Source organism: Diuraphis noxia, unplaced genomic scaffold (assembly GCF_037042655.1).
Source record: "Diuraphis noxia isolate RWA-SAM2 unplaced genomic scaffold, SU_Dnox_SAM2 contig0001, whole genome shotgun sequence".
Taxonomy (NCBI): Eukaryota; Metazoa; Arthropoda; class Insecta; order Hemiptera; family Aphididae; genus Diuraphis; species Diuraphis noxia.
Window position 1 is genome coordinate 88,310,055 of NW_028301711.1, and position 16,953 is coordinate 88,327,007.

At 28.5% G+C, this 16,953-nt stretch overlaps 1 protein-coding gene and 1 long non-coding RNA gene across 3 annotated transcripts in view; one reads left to right on the forward strand and one right to left on the reverse strand.

The window, feature by feature from the left end:
- Positions 1-6,165, reverse strand: part of LOC149062352 (uncharacterized) — a 38,221-nt gene extending 32,056 nt beyond the window's left edge. The window contains exons 1-2 of the long non-coding RNA XR_016189920.1: positions 5,890-6,165; positions 58-243 (exon numbers count right to left, since the gene is read on the reverse strand). This is a non-coding gene — a long non-coding RNA (uncharacterized LOC149062352). The remainder of the gene's footprint in view (positions 1-57; positions 244-5,889) is intronic.
- Positions 6,166-6,246: 81 nt separating this feature from the next.
- On the forward strand, positions 6,247-15,759 carry LOC107168499 (protein O-linked-mannose beta-1,2-N-acetylglucosaminyltransferase 1-like). 2 transcript variants are annotated; one of them, XM_089217974.1, is made up of 12 exons: positions 6,247-6,904; positions 6,980-7,207; positions 7,843-8,016; positions 9,050-9,413; positions 9,505-9,719; positions 9,785-9,855; positions 9,998-10,312; positions 10,999-11,230; positions 11,611-11,876; positions 12,132-12,450; positions 13,771-13,943; positions 14,589-15,759. In XM_089217974.1, exons 1-12 carry the CDS (start codon positions 6,818-6,820, stop codon positions 14,674-14,676), a joined length of 2,532 nt encoding a protein of 843 aa, XP_089074100.1. In that variant the 5' UTR covers positions 6,247-6,817; the 3' UTR covers positions 14,677-15,759. The 2 variants fall into 2 exon arrangements, with proteins under 2 accessions (XP_089074100.1, XP_015373420.1); XM_015517934.2 differs by having other exon boundaries at positions 6,992-7,207.
- Positions 15,760-16,953: the final 1,194 nt, after the last annotated feature.

Here is a 16,953-nt window from a genome sequence, read left to right on the forward strand (position 1 = left end):
TATACATAATATAACATGTATTATTATTTGCAATACTCATTCAGTGATTTTACTTACTATGCATGCACTACAACAACTAGCAATGACATGAGCTGTCTTATGCGCCTTCGACCCCATCGTAAGTCGTGATGGAAATAAAAATATATATATGTTGTTACTCGCGCCTCGCGGTGTTCATATATTTTTGTTCCGTGACTTAGTTTCCACATATTATATTTCATATAGTTTCATGGATATTATTTCCTGTAACATAAAACGTCTATTATAATAATATACATTACTCTTCTCCACTGCAAGATAATAAACTGACAATGTGTTTCAATTAAGTTACAAATTGCATAATAAAATTCGAAGAAATTATGTGTTAATAAAACAAACAAAAAACATAAAACAATGAAAAAAACTGCATTTGTAGATCCTAAAAACAGTAAAACAACTAAAAAGCAATACAAACATTAGAAACACTGTTATTTAGTATAACATAAAAACATCACACCCGCCGCTCCGCAGTTTAAAAAACCATGAAACTTAATAATAATATATTGCTTATAGTGATAATAAAACCAGCTATTACCACTTAATAATGACTTGTTTGAACTTTATCAAAATTCAATTATGTTACTTTTCTCTAGAAATAAATAATCAAAACTCAACCTAACCTACAAAAACGAGTTTCACTGAGACGTGAATATATTCTTAATAATTGGTTACCTATAATATTACTGACACGATTTATATAATTATAATAATTATACATCCCTATTATTTCAAAGTAAATTATGTTCAGCAAATAATTATTGCTTTGTCGAAATAATGCATACAAATTGGTAAAATACCTAAGTATATACAATACATATATTTGTGTTGTGTACATATAGGGCCACATTGTATTATATATACAATAACTATTAGGTATGTATATAGTAAATAAATTTTAAGTATATATTATACAGTATACAGTACACAATACTACAATACCAGGTATAGGTTCACAAATGTCCACGTCTCACCAAAACAACTTGAGTATAGAACTAATACACATTTCAAATTTCAATCGCCACAACGACCCATAATTAGTCTTTATATGGTATAATAATAATAATAGCATAATAAAAATATGATATAATAATTATATGGTAGGCGCGTCGTTAGATATTTTCCATCCTAGAACGAAAATTGTCGCTTCTCTTTACCAATATTGATTTAAATTTCAAAATTTGTCACCTTCAATTTGTTTTTAACTGTGTAATACCCCCTTAAATACGCACCACTTGCTTTTTCCATTGGTCTGATAGTAGCTGCAATTAATAGTCACCTAAGTGATCATCCGTATATATTACAATACATTTATACCATATTTTAAATCGGTATCATACAAGACTTGGACACTCAGGTCTTAAGAGACAAGTGATAGGTTGCCAATTTACCGTTATGATGATCAATATTGTATATATACCTCTTATATCATAGGACCAAAGGTATGGCACGGTATAAGGTAGATCAATTTTAACGGTACGTGGAAATATTTTTATTTCATTATTAAATCATTAATTTAATGAAAAATAAAAGTTAAAAACAAATTCTTTAATATTTTCTAAAACTTAAATAATATAATATTACTAATTATAATATTTTGAAAGTTCAAAACACTTTCAAACATATTTTCTACTTTAAAAAAAATGTCAAATTTTATACCCTCAATAATTGCATCAACATCCAGTACCTATTTTAAAATGTATTGTCCAACAAATACTACATAGGAAATATAATGTAATAGATTAATTACAATCAGGAAGTAGAGAATATAAAAATTGTATGTAAAATGTAAATTTATAAATTTATTCCAATTTGTATAACTCTAAGTTAATTTAACTGAGTTAAAAAATTTTATTAACTTTCTCAGGCTTGATTATATCAAAACATGTTCTTGATGATTCATTGATAAGTAAATTATTTTTGACAATAATTATCTATTTCGTTTAGGAATTTAGAATAATTTTAATACTTAATGCATACAGATAACAAAAATACAAGATATAAAATATAAACAACCTAATGAATACATAATATTATGCACAAGTTTTATGTATTTTACTGTTATAGAAAGCATCACCTATCAATTCTTCATCTCTTCAAGACATCAGATACTTAATTAGTAGGTATAGGTAAGTTATAATCGGAATTATATTGATAAATGATTATGAAGTAAATAATAACATAAATAATATATTATTATCATTAAAAAGGTACTTATATTATTATAATCATTGATTGCTCACATGACTCATTATTAACTATTATTTTAACTGAACTGATTTATTAATTTACATCATATAATATAATATGTCTGCGTTTAAGTATAAAAACTTATAAGTTATAAGGTATATACTATATAGTAAGCAGTAAGCTATTATAATAAAGTTGTACAAATAAACCAATAGATAGTCTATTACTATAAGTATTGCAAAACGCAAATATTAAGAGGATGCCCGTATCAGCAAACTATTATTTGTTTTTTCTCTTTCGAACCAGTGAACAACAAAAACACATTTTCAAATTATTGTATTTTAGTATTTTACATAAATACCTACTTCCTACACATTCAAAATTTGAACATTCAATAAATTATGTAGGTATATAAAATAAGAAAATCGTTCTATACAATTTGTTAATTTATACAGGTGAATATCCAATATCTAACTTCAGACGATCATAACAAAATATGACGTATTTATTCTCTTTTTTTTATTTCCGTTAACTAAAACCTATGAGGAACCTTGTATTACATTTTCAAGTTTTTTGAACAAAGTAAACATTTTTTATTGTCATTAATTTAAAAAACTTATAAAAATCGAAAATGTCATAATGCCTATATAAATAACTCAACGTAAATCAAAATATTTTGAAAATATTATGATGGATATAAGATGCTAATTTAAACATTCAGTAAAAATGTCAGATATCTACGATATTTTTTTTTGAGCTAAACCAACCAAATTAATTTTGTTAAAAACCTTAAAATTTCTCGTTTTCCTAAATTTTAACCAACGCTTTTGAATACTTCTGGGAATTTAAAATGTAGACCTCTCAAATGCACAAACTAAATTCACTTCCTAACTGAAAAAGATACTTAAATTAAAAATAAATCGAAACATTATTTCGACAATTTATCGTGTACACAGACACGAAAAATTGAAATAAAATAAAACACACATTATTGTAAATATACAGTGAAAACGGACACTTCCCAATAGCGGACACCTCTAAATAACGGACGGAATTTTGGGAACGGTGAAATGTGTACTCACTGTATTTCCCCTCTAAATAGCGGAAGACATTTAAGCGACCAAGAGTGTCCGGTATATAGAGGTTTCACTGTAGTCAATATACATTCATCGCTCAGAATCTAAAAATAGTATATTCATTTCTGAGTAACAATAATATTATTCCGTTAGAAACGAAGCAATAATATTCTAGGATCGCCTATAGCCTATTAGTAACGTAGTTATATTATGGAAAATTCTCCAACACATATTTTCCGATGACGAGTTCAGATCCTTGCCAAGCCTACTACGAGCCTACATATTTACCCCAACCTTACCAGTTGCCATTATCCAAGATGGTACTTATAGTAACTATTAGATAATCACTACACACAATAATAGAGTTACGGCTGACTGTCCTAAACTATTCGTCTTGCTGCCTTCACCGTCAAGACGTCAACATGCATTATACTAGGCACGACATTGCCACATTGGTCGGAGTTGACCATCCGGGCCCTTGCTAATGCTACCTTATCAGCCGCCATAACAATGAGTGTTTTTGTTACAGATATCTATATTAAACTATATAAGCATGATAAAGAGAAGGTCTTCTCTACATCGTGTATATAAGGTACTCGCGGCGTCGCCATAGACCTTATACCTTATATAGTATAAGCCATAAGGTCTATGGGCATCGCACATTGGAAATAGAAAAGCCAGTTTTCAGTGCTTTATCCCTTTGCCACCACATTGTCAGTTGGAAAAATATTCGAATTCTTCATAGATAATATATAGATAATAGATAGTCCATCGGCATTCAATGATAAGCTACGAAGTAATACATTTTTTATACCCACGAACAAATCATTTTTTCTTTTTTAATTCAAATCTAAAATGAAATTATTATTTTAACCAGTTGGTGCTTTTATTATTGGTAATTAATAACAACAAGTCCATAACACAGTATAATAAGAAATATAAGAAAATATAAATTAATACAAAATTATACTTATAATAATTTGTTTGATAATAATTTTTAGTAGATATATTAACAAGTCAAAATGGTTAGCTGTTGGTTACTACTGGTAACAATGGTATACGAGTATATGGGGCATATACTGAATCTTCGGGGACGCCGTCCCGTGGGTGTTTAGTATAGGGATGGTTTATCCATTATAATTATATATGGAATTTTCTACTGGTACGAGCATAATATATTACATAAACTCGATATTTCTTTACAAACTAACAAGGCTATTACTTCAAATTTTAGATCTGATTCCTATGGCTGTATTTGGGGTCTTGAAAAACACAAACTTCTCAAATGTGTTGTGTATACATTTTGCTGAGTATTTCATAGCATGGGTATTAAGATAAAGTATATATGAATAACTCATATTTTATAGTTGTTTATTAAGAGGACGCTACACCCGCATGTGTCGTCTCCGTCTTACATTTGAATTTTAAAATATTCACACTTAACATGCTCATAACTCATTTAAAAATTAAAATATCGTAAAAAACCAACACGAGAACACAGATAATGTCCCTACCTAAAAGTTTGATAGTAGGTCAATTCACTCTAATATCAAAACTAACAGCACACTATTGAATCTAGCGAGCGAAAATTTGCTATGAAGTACGCGTATAAGACGGAGACAACACATGCGGGTGTAGCGTCCTCTTAATATAATTTTTATATCAATTTATATTTTATATAAGTCATAATACAATATACATATAACATTATTGATGGTTAAAAAATATTAATTTGGTCAATAAGAGACGTTTACTAACATCTCCACTTGTTTTTAACTTAGCTACATAATACCTACTCTCAAATATTAAATCTACTATTTCGCCATCAATTAAACTTTTACTTTTCAAATCATTCAATAATTTGTGCAGGTTATATATTTTTAAATCTCTTCTTCTTAACTTTTGCTGTAAAGTTCTTATTTTTTTTTTTTTCAAAAAATTTCACAGGTGTAAGTGTTAACTGTTTGCACTTCCATATTATTGCTATAGTGGAAACTATTTCATGAAATGTTCTAACTTTATTATCAACTAATGTTATGTCATCAGAATATCTAATTTTATCATTTATTAATGTAATGTCATCAAAAGTTTCAACTTTGTTAACAACTAATGGAATGTCATTCTCTGCTGGATTAGAGTTCCCAAAAAAAAATTTTAATAGTCATTAGATAAAAATTAAATTAAGTCGTAATTTGTATAGTTTAATTTAATTTAATAAGTGTTAAGTACTAGCTGCATCGAAATTTGAATCTTTAATTTTAATGGGATTTATTACAAAAGGTTCTTTTTGTGGAACTTTGGATGACTTTTGGCAATATGAAGGAAATGCAGAGAACAGTGTCGGGACAGCATCTTTTTTAAAAGTAATTTTTGAATATTTTGCTTATAATTTTCATTTATAAAATGATCACTGCATAAACGGCTCCATTTGGTTAGTGTAAACTTTCTTTTTGTAGATGCAATCCATTTTTTATTTAGATAAACGTTAGCTAAAGGAAATCTATAATATTCAAATAATTATTCTCAGATACACAAATGTAGACCTACATGTCGCCGATATTAATAACTAATAAATAGATTAACTTACCGGTAAAAAATTAATTGTTTTACCAGGTTGATTTAGTTGATATCTATTTGTACATCCATATGCAACGCATGGCATTGGCATGATTCAATTTAAAATATGAAGCACAATAAGTAAAATAATATAATAATTGTGCTTAAAAAAATAACAACTAAATGAATGGTAAATTAACCGAGCACAAAACCATCTTATAATCTTGAGTCTCTTGACGCTTATTCAAAATGTCTTGCCAACCACGAATAATCGACGACAACAGATTATTAGTTATTACTAATAATATTGTTAAGCTTCATACGATAACGCGAGTACCTTATCTTGTAGATATCTGTGGTTTTTGTTTACAATCAGCGGTTATCAACACTCCAGACAACGACTCGCCGCGCGAATGACGACTGATATTATTGTAATATTGTATTCGGTGAATCGTGAACGACGAGAACTGTTCAAACCACAATATTATTATTATTGTAGGTACGTACGATCCCTGTAGACATGACGTAATCTTCGTGGTTACAGATTCGTCCGCCGCGTACTGACAGGCACAAACGACGGTCTTCGGCAGTTCGGCGTCGGTGGCGGTGGTGTTGGTGGTCTAATGACAAATTGACGAACCGTGTTGTAAGTAGGTACTGACTGCTAAGTTAGGGGTACGATTGGGATAACATTTCGTACCGTCGTTACCCCGTCCGTCTAAAGATTATTGTCCGGTTGCTTGAATCGATGGAAAAAAATTCAAATATCGACTGCCCGATACAAATCGGTAGAAATAAGGTATACCTAGGGTGAAATATTTTTGATAAGACAGGACAAGATCCAGATCCATGAACTGTTGCAAGCGCTATTTGTTCCAACTGTTCCGAGTGATGTGGTGTTGAATCTAGTTCGGTATCGGGAGAAAACACCTCCATTGTGGTCTGGTGAAATCGTAGCAATGAGCGATTTCTCCGTGCGAATTTATACAAAGACTATGGCAGCAGCAGCCATGCGTCGCAACTGTTGTTGCTGGAAGCGCATCAGGGTAAGTATCCGTCAGTTCATTTTAGCTGTAGTACTATAATTTAATATAAATAATTTAAAGTATGTCTAATGTCAGTTTTGCTTGCAGATGTTACTTGTGTGTTTTGTCATCCTGTTTGTACTGGTCAACGTGATACTGACTTTGTTCAGCGCTAACCATCAAACTGTTAACTCGGCTACTTCTGCAGCAGGTATTGGTTACAACAGCAGCAGTAAATGGGTTCAAGGTGATACAGCAAAATACATATCTATAGAGGTGCTGTCCAGCAAAAACCGCGTGAAGATATGTGTTGACGATGCAACGGTAATTTACACAGCAATATTTTTCTGGCATAAAATATATGATTCTAGAAAACTTTAAATGGTTTATTTTAATTAATTGTTTGAAATAATAATGAATCAGTGTGTTTCACTTATGCATAAAAAATGTTTTGAAACATACGGCAAGATTCAATTATAAATTTAAATTTTGTGGTAACAGTGTTGGCTCAATGCTTATTATTGATAATTTGTTAAGGTTTAATTTATCTAAATTGTCATTTGTAATTATAATAATGTTAATACAAAATATTATCTATATTAAAATAAAATAATAATTGTAATATTATAAACTTTAAAGTGGAACACAAAATAAACAGTTTATAGTAATTAATACCTAATAATAAGTTTTGGGAATTTTATGCAAGCTATAGGTATATAAAACATTATTATTTAATAAAACTCATAAGCAATGCAGAAAAAAATTTAAATATCATAAAAACCTACCTTTCAAACATAGATAATGTACTCAACTTTAATGTTGAAACTAATAACAAAAAATTGCTTTAGCTGAATGAAAATATGTTATATTACGCGAGGGTCAAAGTGCAAAACCAAATCATATTTATAGCTTTACAGAATACGATTAATTAGAAGAATATATATGTTTTTTATTTCCAGGTGATTGATGATAGTGATCCATTAAATAATAGAGGCATGCATGTTGTCGTCTTGAATCAACACACTGGTATGGTGATGGCTCAACGAGTATTTGATACGTACATGGACGATGAACCACTCATTGGTTTTTTACATCGTGTGTCTTCTGGCCGTATAATGATATTTGCTGTTAAAGTTAGTATTGCCCATGGTTTAAGAATGGCCGCATGTCGATAGAATTAGGGTTGGCAGAAAATGTACAATTTAGTAGCTCTTAATGCAATGTATTAATAATCTATAGGATAGTATTTTTATTTAAAAAATCCATTTTGAATCAACTAAGTACAAAATTCCTTATTCATGTATAGTATTTGAATATTTTTTCTATTCTATGGATACATCTAATTATACTCATTGAGATTGAATACAATTTACATTGTATATAATATTAATTTCAATGTTTTTTTTTTTTTTTTTCATAATATTATTCTATTAGTAAGAACATTTATTATGCTTTATTCCACGAGAGAACATGCCAACATCCATAATCAGTTTGTCTGCACATCACCACATGACACCCTGCCTAAGATAACCAGTTTTAAATGTTTTGATAGCAGTGGAATGCACAGAACTGCCATATTCTCTTGTAAAACAGTATAGGAACATTCTATTTTATTATTTCACAATTATTATTATTCAAATTTCTTAATCACTCATTTATTCAACAAATTTTAATAAATATGCTTCAAAGTTATTTTTTTAGTGTAAGTAGTTGTAAGTAGTATTTACTATTTAAGTGAATTTTAGTAATAAATTTGCTTGAATCATTTGTGAAAAATACTTGTATATATTTAAAACAATGGCAATTTTAGTATAGATGACTATATAAAATATGTATAACAAAGTAAAAATTGAGAATATGATATTAGATATAACAAGAAGACATAACTATTATTAAAAGAAGAAATCGTAAATACAATTACTTTTTTAAGTGCTTAATAAGTAAAATATATACCTTTCATTACTACCTTATATTTTTTATAATTGCTTATCCTAATGATAAATAAAAATACAACTTGTAATTAGTAAGCTTCTCAAAATTTCATTCATATTAAATTTCTATCAATATATTTGTACGTGTCATCTTTGTAACATTGTGGAATTACAATGTTTTTAAAATTAGACTTATTTTTTGAATTTAATTTATTCCTTCTATATTACTTCTTAGGATGAGGCATCATTCCATCTCACCAATGAAGGTAGGCGTGCTATGCAAATGCATACTGGCGCAAGTGGGGCAAGTTCTAGTAAAAGTGGGTCTGGATCTGCAGCAGGAGGTTCATTGTGGCTGTCTGAACTTGGTTGGCGAGATATGTGGGCAATGGTAGCTAAACATCATAACAATGATCCAGAAGGACAAAGAAATGGTGAAGGTACTGGTGGTCATGTATACGGAGAAAGCTATAATAGTAACCCAAGCTTAGTCTTACAGCATAATAGTAAGAGTGTGCCAGCTATATCTTCTTGGGGCACTGATGTTTTACTGCGCGTACAAGTCCCACTTGATGTAAATCGTAGTCATAACAATCAAAGTGAGTATTTATGTATTACTCTGGCATAATTACTCAACTCATTTTACATTTAATATTTATATCTATCTTACATTAAATATTTAATTTGTAGATGATGAGTGGTGTGATTCATGGATAACAGCTGGTGCTTCTGATGATAACAATGATGATGATGGTGATTTTGGAGATAGTGGCTCCATTATTGATGATGATATTGTAGTTGAATCACCACTGGCTCGGCGGCAACGATTCTGTAGCCGTATTGAGGGCTATGGTGATGTATGTAGCTGTGCACATCCTGCTCCCCTAGATTTTCATCCATTACCTGTGAATATAAAATATTTTTATTGGAGTAAGATTAATAAATAATAAGAAAAATTATTTTTACACAGATACCTGATTCAAATATTGACCGAGTTCCTGTCGTAATAGTAGCTGGTAATCGAGCTGACTATCTTTACAGGTATAACTATTGTTATTTAAAAGTGTACTAAGTGATTTATTTTATATGATTATTATGTATTAATATTTATTATGTTATATTGTTTTGATAGTATAATTTTAGTATATTCTCTGTTATTGGTAATGATTATGTTTAATAATAGAACATTAAAATCTGTGCTGAATGCTCGAGGTGTTCAACGACATATGGTTACTGTTCATGTGGACGGATATTACGACGAACCTGTTGAAGTAGCTCGCCTGTTGGGTGTGAGGGCTGTGCAACACATGCCTGCTATAGGTGATTCGGTCAATGGTGTTAGTGGAGGGCAAATTTCAAGCAATACTAATTCACGTCGCCGCCGAGTTACACAGCATTACAAATCAGCCTTAACAAACACATTTGGTTCATTGTTCCCTCAGGCTGATTATGCTATTGTGTTGGAAGATGATCTTGATGTTTCTGTTGACTTTTTTAGGTATGTAATTATATTATTCATAAGTAATATATATATGGATAAGACATACCATGTATTCAAGTGTGACCTAAGAGCATAATAGTTACCAAAGTGGTTAATTATAATTAAGGTGTGGTATCGGCCATAAGTGATGACGAAGACTCAATTTTAGGCGCACATTGAATTGAAAAATTTGGAAAGTGATATTATTGCTTTATAAGTTTATAACATGTTCAATCTATCGTTTACATTTTATTGATATAAATTATAGAATAACTAAAATTGAATCTTAATTTAATAAAATGTATATTTACGAATGAAAAGACAAGGTATGTTTGTCATTATTTTTGGAAGTGGTATCGCAATGTAAACATTTATACACCATTTTAAATAAATAATATTAAAATTAATTATCGTATTTAATGAAAAATTGGTTCAAATCAGATTGATAAAAATTGTATTTATTATAAATCACCTGTAACCACATAAAACCTATATGGTAACAAAGTAGACTCTTCGTTCACAGCATAACGTGTACCTATAATACCTATATTATCTATGATATTATTCTGCTAAATATCTTATCAAAAAAAATTAAGTCTTGTAGATAAGAAAATAAGCTTGATATTAACATTGATTAGTTTTATAAAATTAACTGATCTATACTATCTTAAGGGTTAATGGAAGATTATTATTGTGTTGTTTAGCTTCTTCAGTCAGACTCTTCCATTGTTGGCAGTAGCTGATGACTCTACAGATGGTGGTAGTGGTTCTGGATCGCTGTACTGTGTGTCTGCATGGAATGACCAAGGATATGAGCACACTGCTAGTCGACCAGATGTTTTATACCGTATCGATTGGATGCCAGGATTAGGATGGATGCTTAAAAAATCCTTATACAAGGACCAACTTGAATCAGAATGGCCAACAGTAGAGAAAGTTAGTATATTGATAGTATAGTAATATAATTAATTGATCTCAAATAATCTTATTCTAATTGATGTTATTTTCTTATACATATTTTTAAATATAATAACAATTCATAAAGTTGGTATATTTATTAGTTTTGATTTTTAATAATTATTTTTAATTTTTATTTTGTAAGGCAATTTTTGTTTTACTCTTTTGATATGATTTATTACTCCAATAATAAATTTATTTTTTCCTGTTTGATATTAATATTTCATTTATCAATATCTTTTTCAAAGAATAAAATTTAAAAAATTATTTTGATCATTATTATACAACTTAACTCATAAAAACTTATTATTACTTATGCTGTCTACTAAATATTGACTGATATCTATATGATTTTTTAGCCCTGGGATTGGGATATGTGGATGCGATCAACCAAAGTACAGCGTGGTAGACAATGTATAGTACCAGAAGTCAGTAGAACATATCATTTTGGATCATCTCGTTCTGTTAACGTGAATCCATATTTTCAACGTACATATTTTGGTCGTCATGCATTTTATAACCCTACCGCTGCTACAAATGGAGCAAGTGCTGGATCTCATAGTGGTGGAGCTGGAGGAGAATATGATGATGGAGGGGGTTTGATTCGTTTCAAAAATATTGACAAGTATTACTAGAATTAAATAATATTTTTGTGTTATTACAGATTATATAAAACCCAATGGTGCATTTCTGAATTTATTGATAACTTGAACCTACCTCAATGCAGTAGGACCACATAGATCATGGCTTGAATAGGAAGTGCACCATCTAGTTTGATATAATCTGTGGTTATATGATATTTAATGGTTTACTTTTTTACACATTTCAATGTGTATTAAATAAGTATATGAAATATAGTTGTTATGTATTATGAATATAGGATGACTCGAATAACATACCTTGGGTGGATGGAACGTAGGATCATGACAGAAGGCCAACTGTTAGATCATACTAGGTGGCCCTGCCGCAAAAAACAGTGGAATAATGAAGGTAGCAAACATAATGATAACAGACGTGTGCAGAATGCAAAAAAAAGAAACTATTATCAATCAGACGAAGAATTTTTCGTTATTGATGAAATGATGAATAATGACAATACAATTAGATCTAAAAAATTATTTTTACTATTCATAAAAATGGAAGATCCATCTGGTGGCAACAGAAATACAGCTAATGTGGCTTGGACTCCTTTGGCAAAAGTAAATAAGTAACTAATGTAATACTATTGAACTGTTCAATGGTTATTAAGGGAATTAAAGGATGTTAATACTTGATCAATTTAGACTAAAATCCTGACTAAATTTAGTAAATAATGCATAATCAGAATGCTTTCTATTTTTATTAACAAAATTAATTTGGATGCTTTAGGTTCTTAACTTGGAAAAAATTATTTTATCATAATTCATTTTTATACTGAAAGAAATATAAATGTGTTTTTTTTTAATAACATAATTTAAATTTATTTGTGGGAGAAAGCCAAGTAAAAGAAGTGATTGGCGATACAATGCTTAAAGGGTTGGGAATAAGAATATATTTGAATAAAACTAAATTGATTGAACAAGGCATGTGATGATGAGATATCTAAAGTGAATAGATTCAGATACTTAGGATTGGTGTTACCGAAAAACAATGGTCTTGAGAAATAAGAATATCATATTATATTTAAATAGATGAAGTAAAGTGAATTGTCAGATATTTTGTATGATAAGAAGATGAGATTTTAATATACATGTTGTATAACCGATTCTAGGCTAGGCATGTTGTATGGATTGAAGTTTCTGGTAATGAATAATAAAATAGAACATGTATATCTCAGAGATGAGAATGCAAAAGTTAATATAACTCAGTATGAAATTACTGATAAAAAATATATTCATTAATTATAGTGTAAGAGTGGCAGAATTTGTAGAAAAAATGAAGGAAAATAGGTTGATAATTTGAACGTGTTGTGAGAAAAGATGAGTTGGCTTATGTCAAAATATTAGAAAAAACTAAAAAGTAAGGGTGAAGATGATTAAAGAATAAAAAATACAGAATAGCACGAAAACGTCTGGATGCATATAATAGATGTGGTGGACAAAGCTATCTGGAGGTGTCGGGTAAGGGTGGCTGATCGGATATAGTTAAGGGTAAAGGGTGAAGAAATTGAAGAAAATTATGTAATTTTCTTTGATCTATGTAGATAATAATAAATATTAAAGTATTCTCAGTATTTATAAATGTTTCCAAGTTGTAGAATTATTATTAAATTATGTTATTATTGAACTACGAGTATCATCGCCAAAAATAACTTGGTTAGTTCTGCTTTGGTGCATTAGTGCAATCATGACATACAAAATGCTCGTTTATATTTCATAGACTAATCATTTAAAAAATATATATGCTAGAATAATTATAAAATAAACAAATAAATAATCTTATAAGTTACCTGAAAATTGTGTTTACCTCCATCAATTCTTTAAACTGTTAAAAACTATAATATTACCAATGAATATAATTATATTTACTTCTATATTTAGTGCCTAGGTATATGGGATCTAGACATTAGAGGACATTACAAGGGAATGTGGCGGCTATATCTTAATACAGATAATCAAGATGACGGAACAAATGCAGACGAAGAAGGAATTCCAACACATATTAAAAGTGGTTCTGAATTATTTATTATCAGTTGCCCATTTTCACACTTTTGGTAAGCTCTACTAATGTTAAAATAAGTATTATTTTAATAACCACTAATTTATGTGAATCTAGGACAAAATATCCAACGGTCAAAATATCCAAATTTATCTGTTTTTTACGTAAATTAAATTATTAAATTATAAAAATATACCTAATATTTAATAATTATATAAATATAATTAATATATTATATAATTAAATATATATATAATTTTTAAATTTTTAGAAAATAGTGTATTATTATTTGACTATTTCACTAATGTTTGTGCAGTATATTTTGTGATATTATTATACTACTAACGTAATTTATATATTTAGGAGTTAATTTTATTAGAAAGTAAAGTGTAATATATTAATTAACATAAAATTTTGATATTTTGTCAGTGGATATTTTGACCGATTACCAATTTATGTATCATTATCTACTATATGGTTGTACAGTTTTATATATTATGTTAATTTATTATTCTGGTTAGGTATTTATTTTATTGAAATTATTACTATATTCATATTATAAACATGTGTATTATGTTAGCATTTGAATATGAAATCAGGAGGGTACCTTAATTTAACAGTTTCTTTTTTTTTTATCCTATATTGCATGTTGATATATTGTAATTTTTCTAAATTGTATTATTATTTCTATTTTTAATAGCAAATTCAAGCCGATGAATGTGACTGCTTTATGGTACAATAGCATTGGAATTGGGGAAGATGACGATGGTGGAGACGATATGCTGTAGGTTTTGAACAGTTGAGGACAAAAAGACTACTGATTAATGTAGTTATTCTTATTACCATTATATCATAATATACTACATATCTATGTTAAACATTTAAAATTACAATTTTATAATGTTTCATCTCATTTATTATTATTTTGTAAAAACATACTAGTATGGGTATATATATATAATAGGTACATTAAGTATGATAATGCTTGCAAGCTTGTTATGAGGATCTCATTCTAATTAATATTTTGAAGAATCACCCTCGAGGACCGCCTATCCTCGGAATAGTACTTCCATTCTCACTCTTTTATGATAAAACTCAAGCTATCTCTCATAATCTGTTTGGTTCGACTATATATCCCAGTCCTCAAAACAAATGTTCCATACATTTCTATGAGCCTTTAGTCATTATATCAGTATATAACATATTGTAAGTATTATAAACTCTTCCAGTTTTAACTAAATAAACTGCCGACATGATATTTTAACCCTAATTTTTAATGTAGAGACTGCTTTAATTTCTTATTTAATTTAATTTACTTAACTTAGGCCAGGTTCTCATGAATCAAATTCTTGTCAAAATGTGTCTCTTTAGATTTTTAACATACCATATAAATGGTACACCTATACAAAAATGTATTTGTCACTGGTACATTTCCAGAAGATATGGCAAAAGTCAAAAATAAGAATAGCAAATAATATACTTTTTAATGTACTATATATATATGCCAATTGTTGAAAATTTAATATAGGTCTATGTAAATGACGAACCCACTTGACACGTTCTTTGCAAGTATAGCAATCACGAGAACCCAACTTTAAAATTAAGCTGAAGAATTTTTTACTTTATTAATTATATGATATAAATATGTTATAATTGTTAATTTATATCAAGAATAATACAATGATAAACTAATTTTTATTGTTTTTAATGTGTTTATAACTTGTTTTGACTCTAAAGCTAAAATATATTGTATTTTATCATTATTTTTAAGTTAAAATTAAATAATATTTTTATACTAAGGTTTTAGAGACTGCCCCATCCCATTAATTTGTATATAGTTTTTATTTTTTAATAAAATTTTAAAATATTTTTATCGCTGTTTTATTATATTTTTTTATTCATACTTTAACCACAATTATAGTATATTGGTATAATACTACACACATGTCAGTGTTCCCTTTTTTCTTGGGGGGGGGGGGGGGGGGTAATTGATTACTTTGATGATTTGCTTATTTATCTGTTCAATTCAAAAACTATTAATAGGAACTTTAATTGTGACATTATTCATCCTAATTAAATTAAATAAAAAATAATAATTTAATTAATTTAATTTTTATGGACGTTGGAGCTTTGTTACTTTTAAGATTTCTTTAAAAATAATCTTTTCAATGTTTGCATGCAAAATTCAAGTCTGAATTGTTAATTTTATTTATTTAAATTTTAGACTAATAATTATTAAAATAATACTTATAATTTATTATTATTTTCATACACTGCCTACATAATATTATGTGTACGTATTAATTACAATTTATTAATTTTCATATTGAGACTATATAATTCATTGCCTTTTCACTATTAAAAATCAATAAGCCTCTAAATTGCAATATAGTGTAACATAACTACATTTTTGGCTCTTGATTTACTGAATAAAATAACTTATTAAATGTTAATAGTTTAAGAGACCTTAAAGGCTTAAACTAACTTGTCAAAATCATTTGGGGTAAAAACACTGCTTATGTAAATACTGAGGTGGATGTAATAGTTTCATGGTGAGCATTGTGGTGGTAAACTAGTAAATACTACACACAAAAAAGTACTAATACAGCAATACCTACGAGCTATTTGAACACATTTATTTTATGATCTACTGACGTTTTAAAGCGATATTGTTCGAAAATAATATAGTGATATAGTCATCAGTTCATCACATTTTGTCCTTTTGTTGTAATTTCTTCAGTGTCTTGAAATTACGAATAAATAATGTAATATTATATTGCAGATAGGCCGCAATAAACAAGCGTGTACGAAATTGTTTTTGATTCTTATCGAAGAATGTAATGTGTTAATTCTGCAATGATGTGATTTTTTTTATTCCGAACGAGTTCTTAAAAAAATTAGAAAAAAATATATAGATCAATTATTATATTATATTATTATAAAGGCACTGTACTAATTGAAGTATTTGAGTATATTATACTTATATTTAAGTATATAAAATACCAAATATATTGATAGTCGCATACCGACATGGCACAGTGATGCAGCCCGTTTAATATATATGT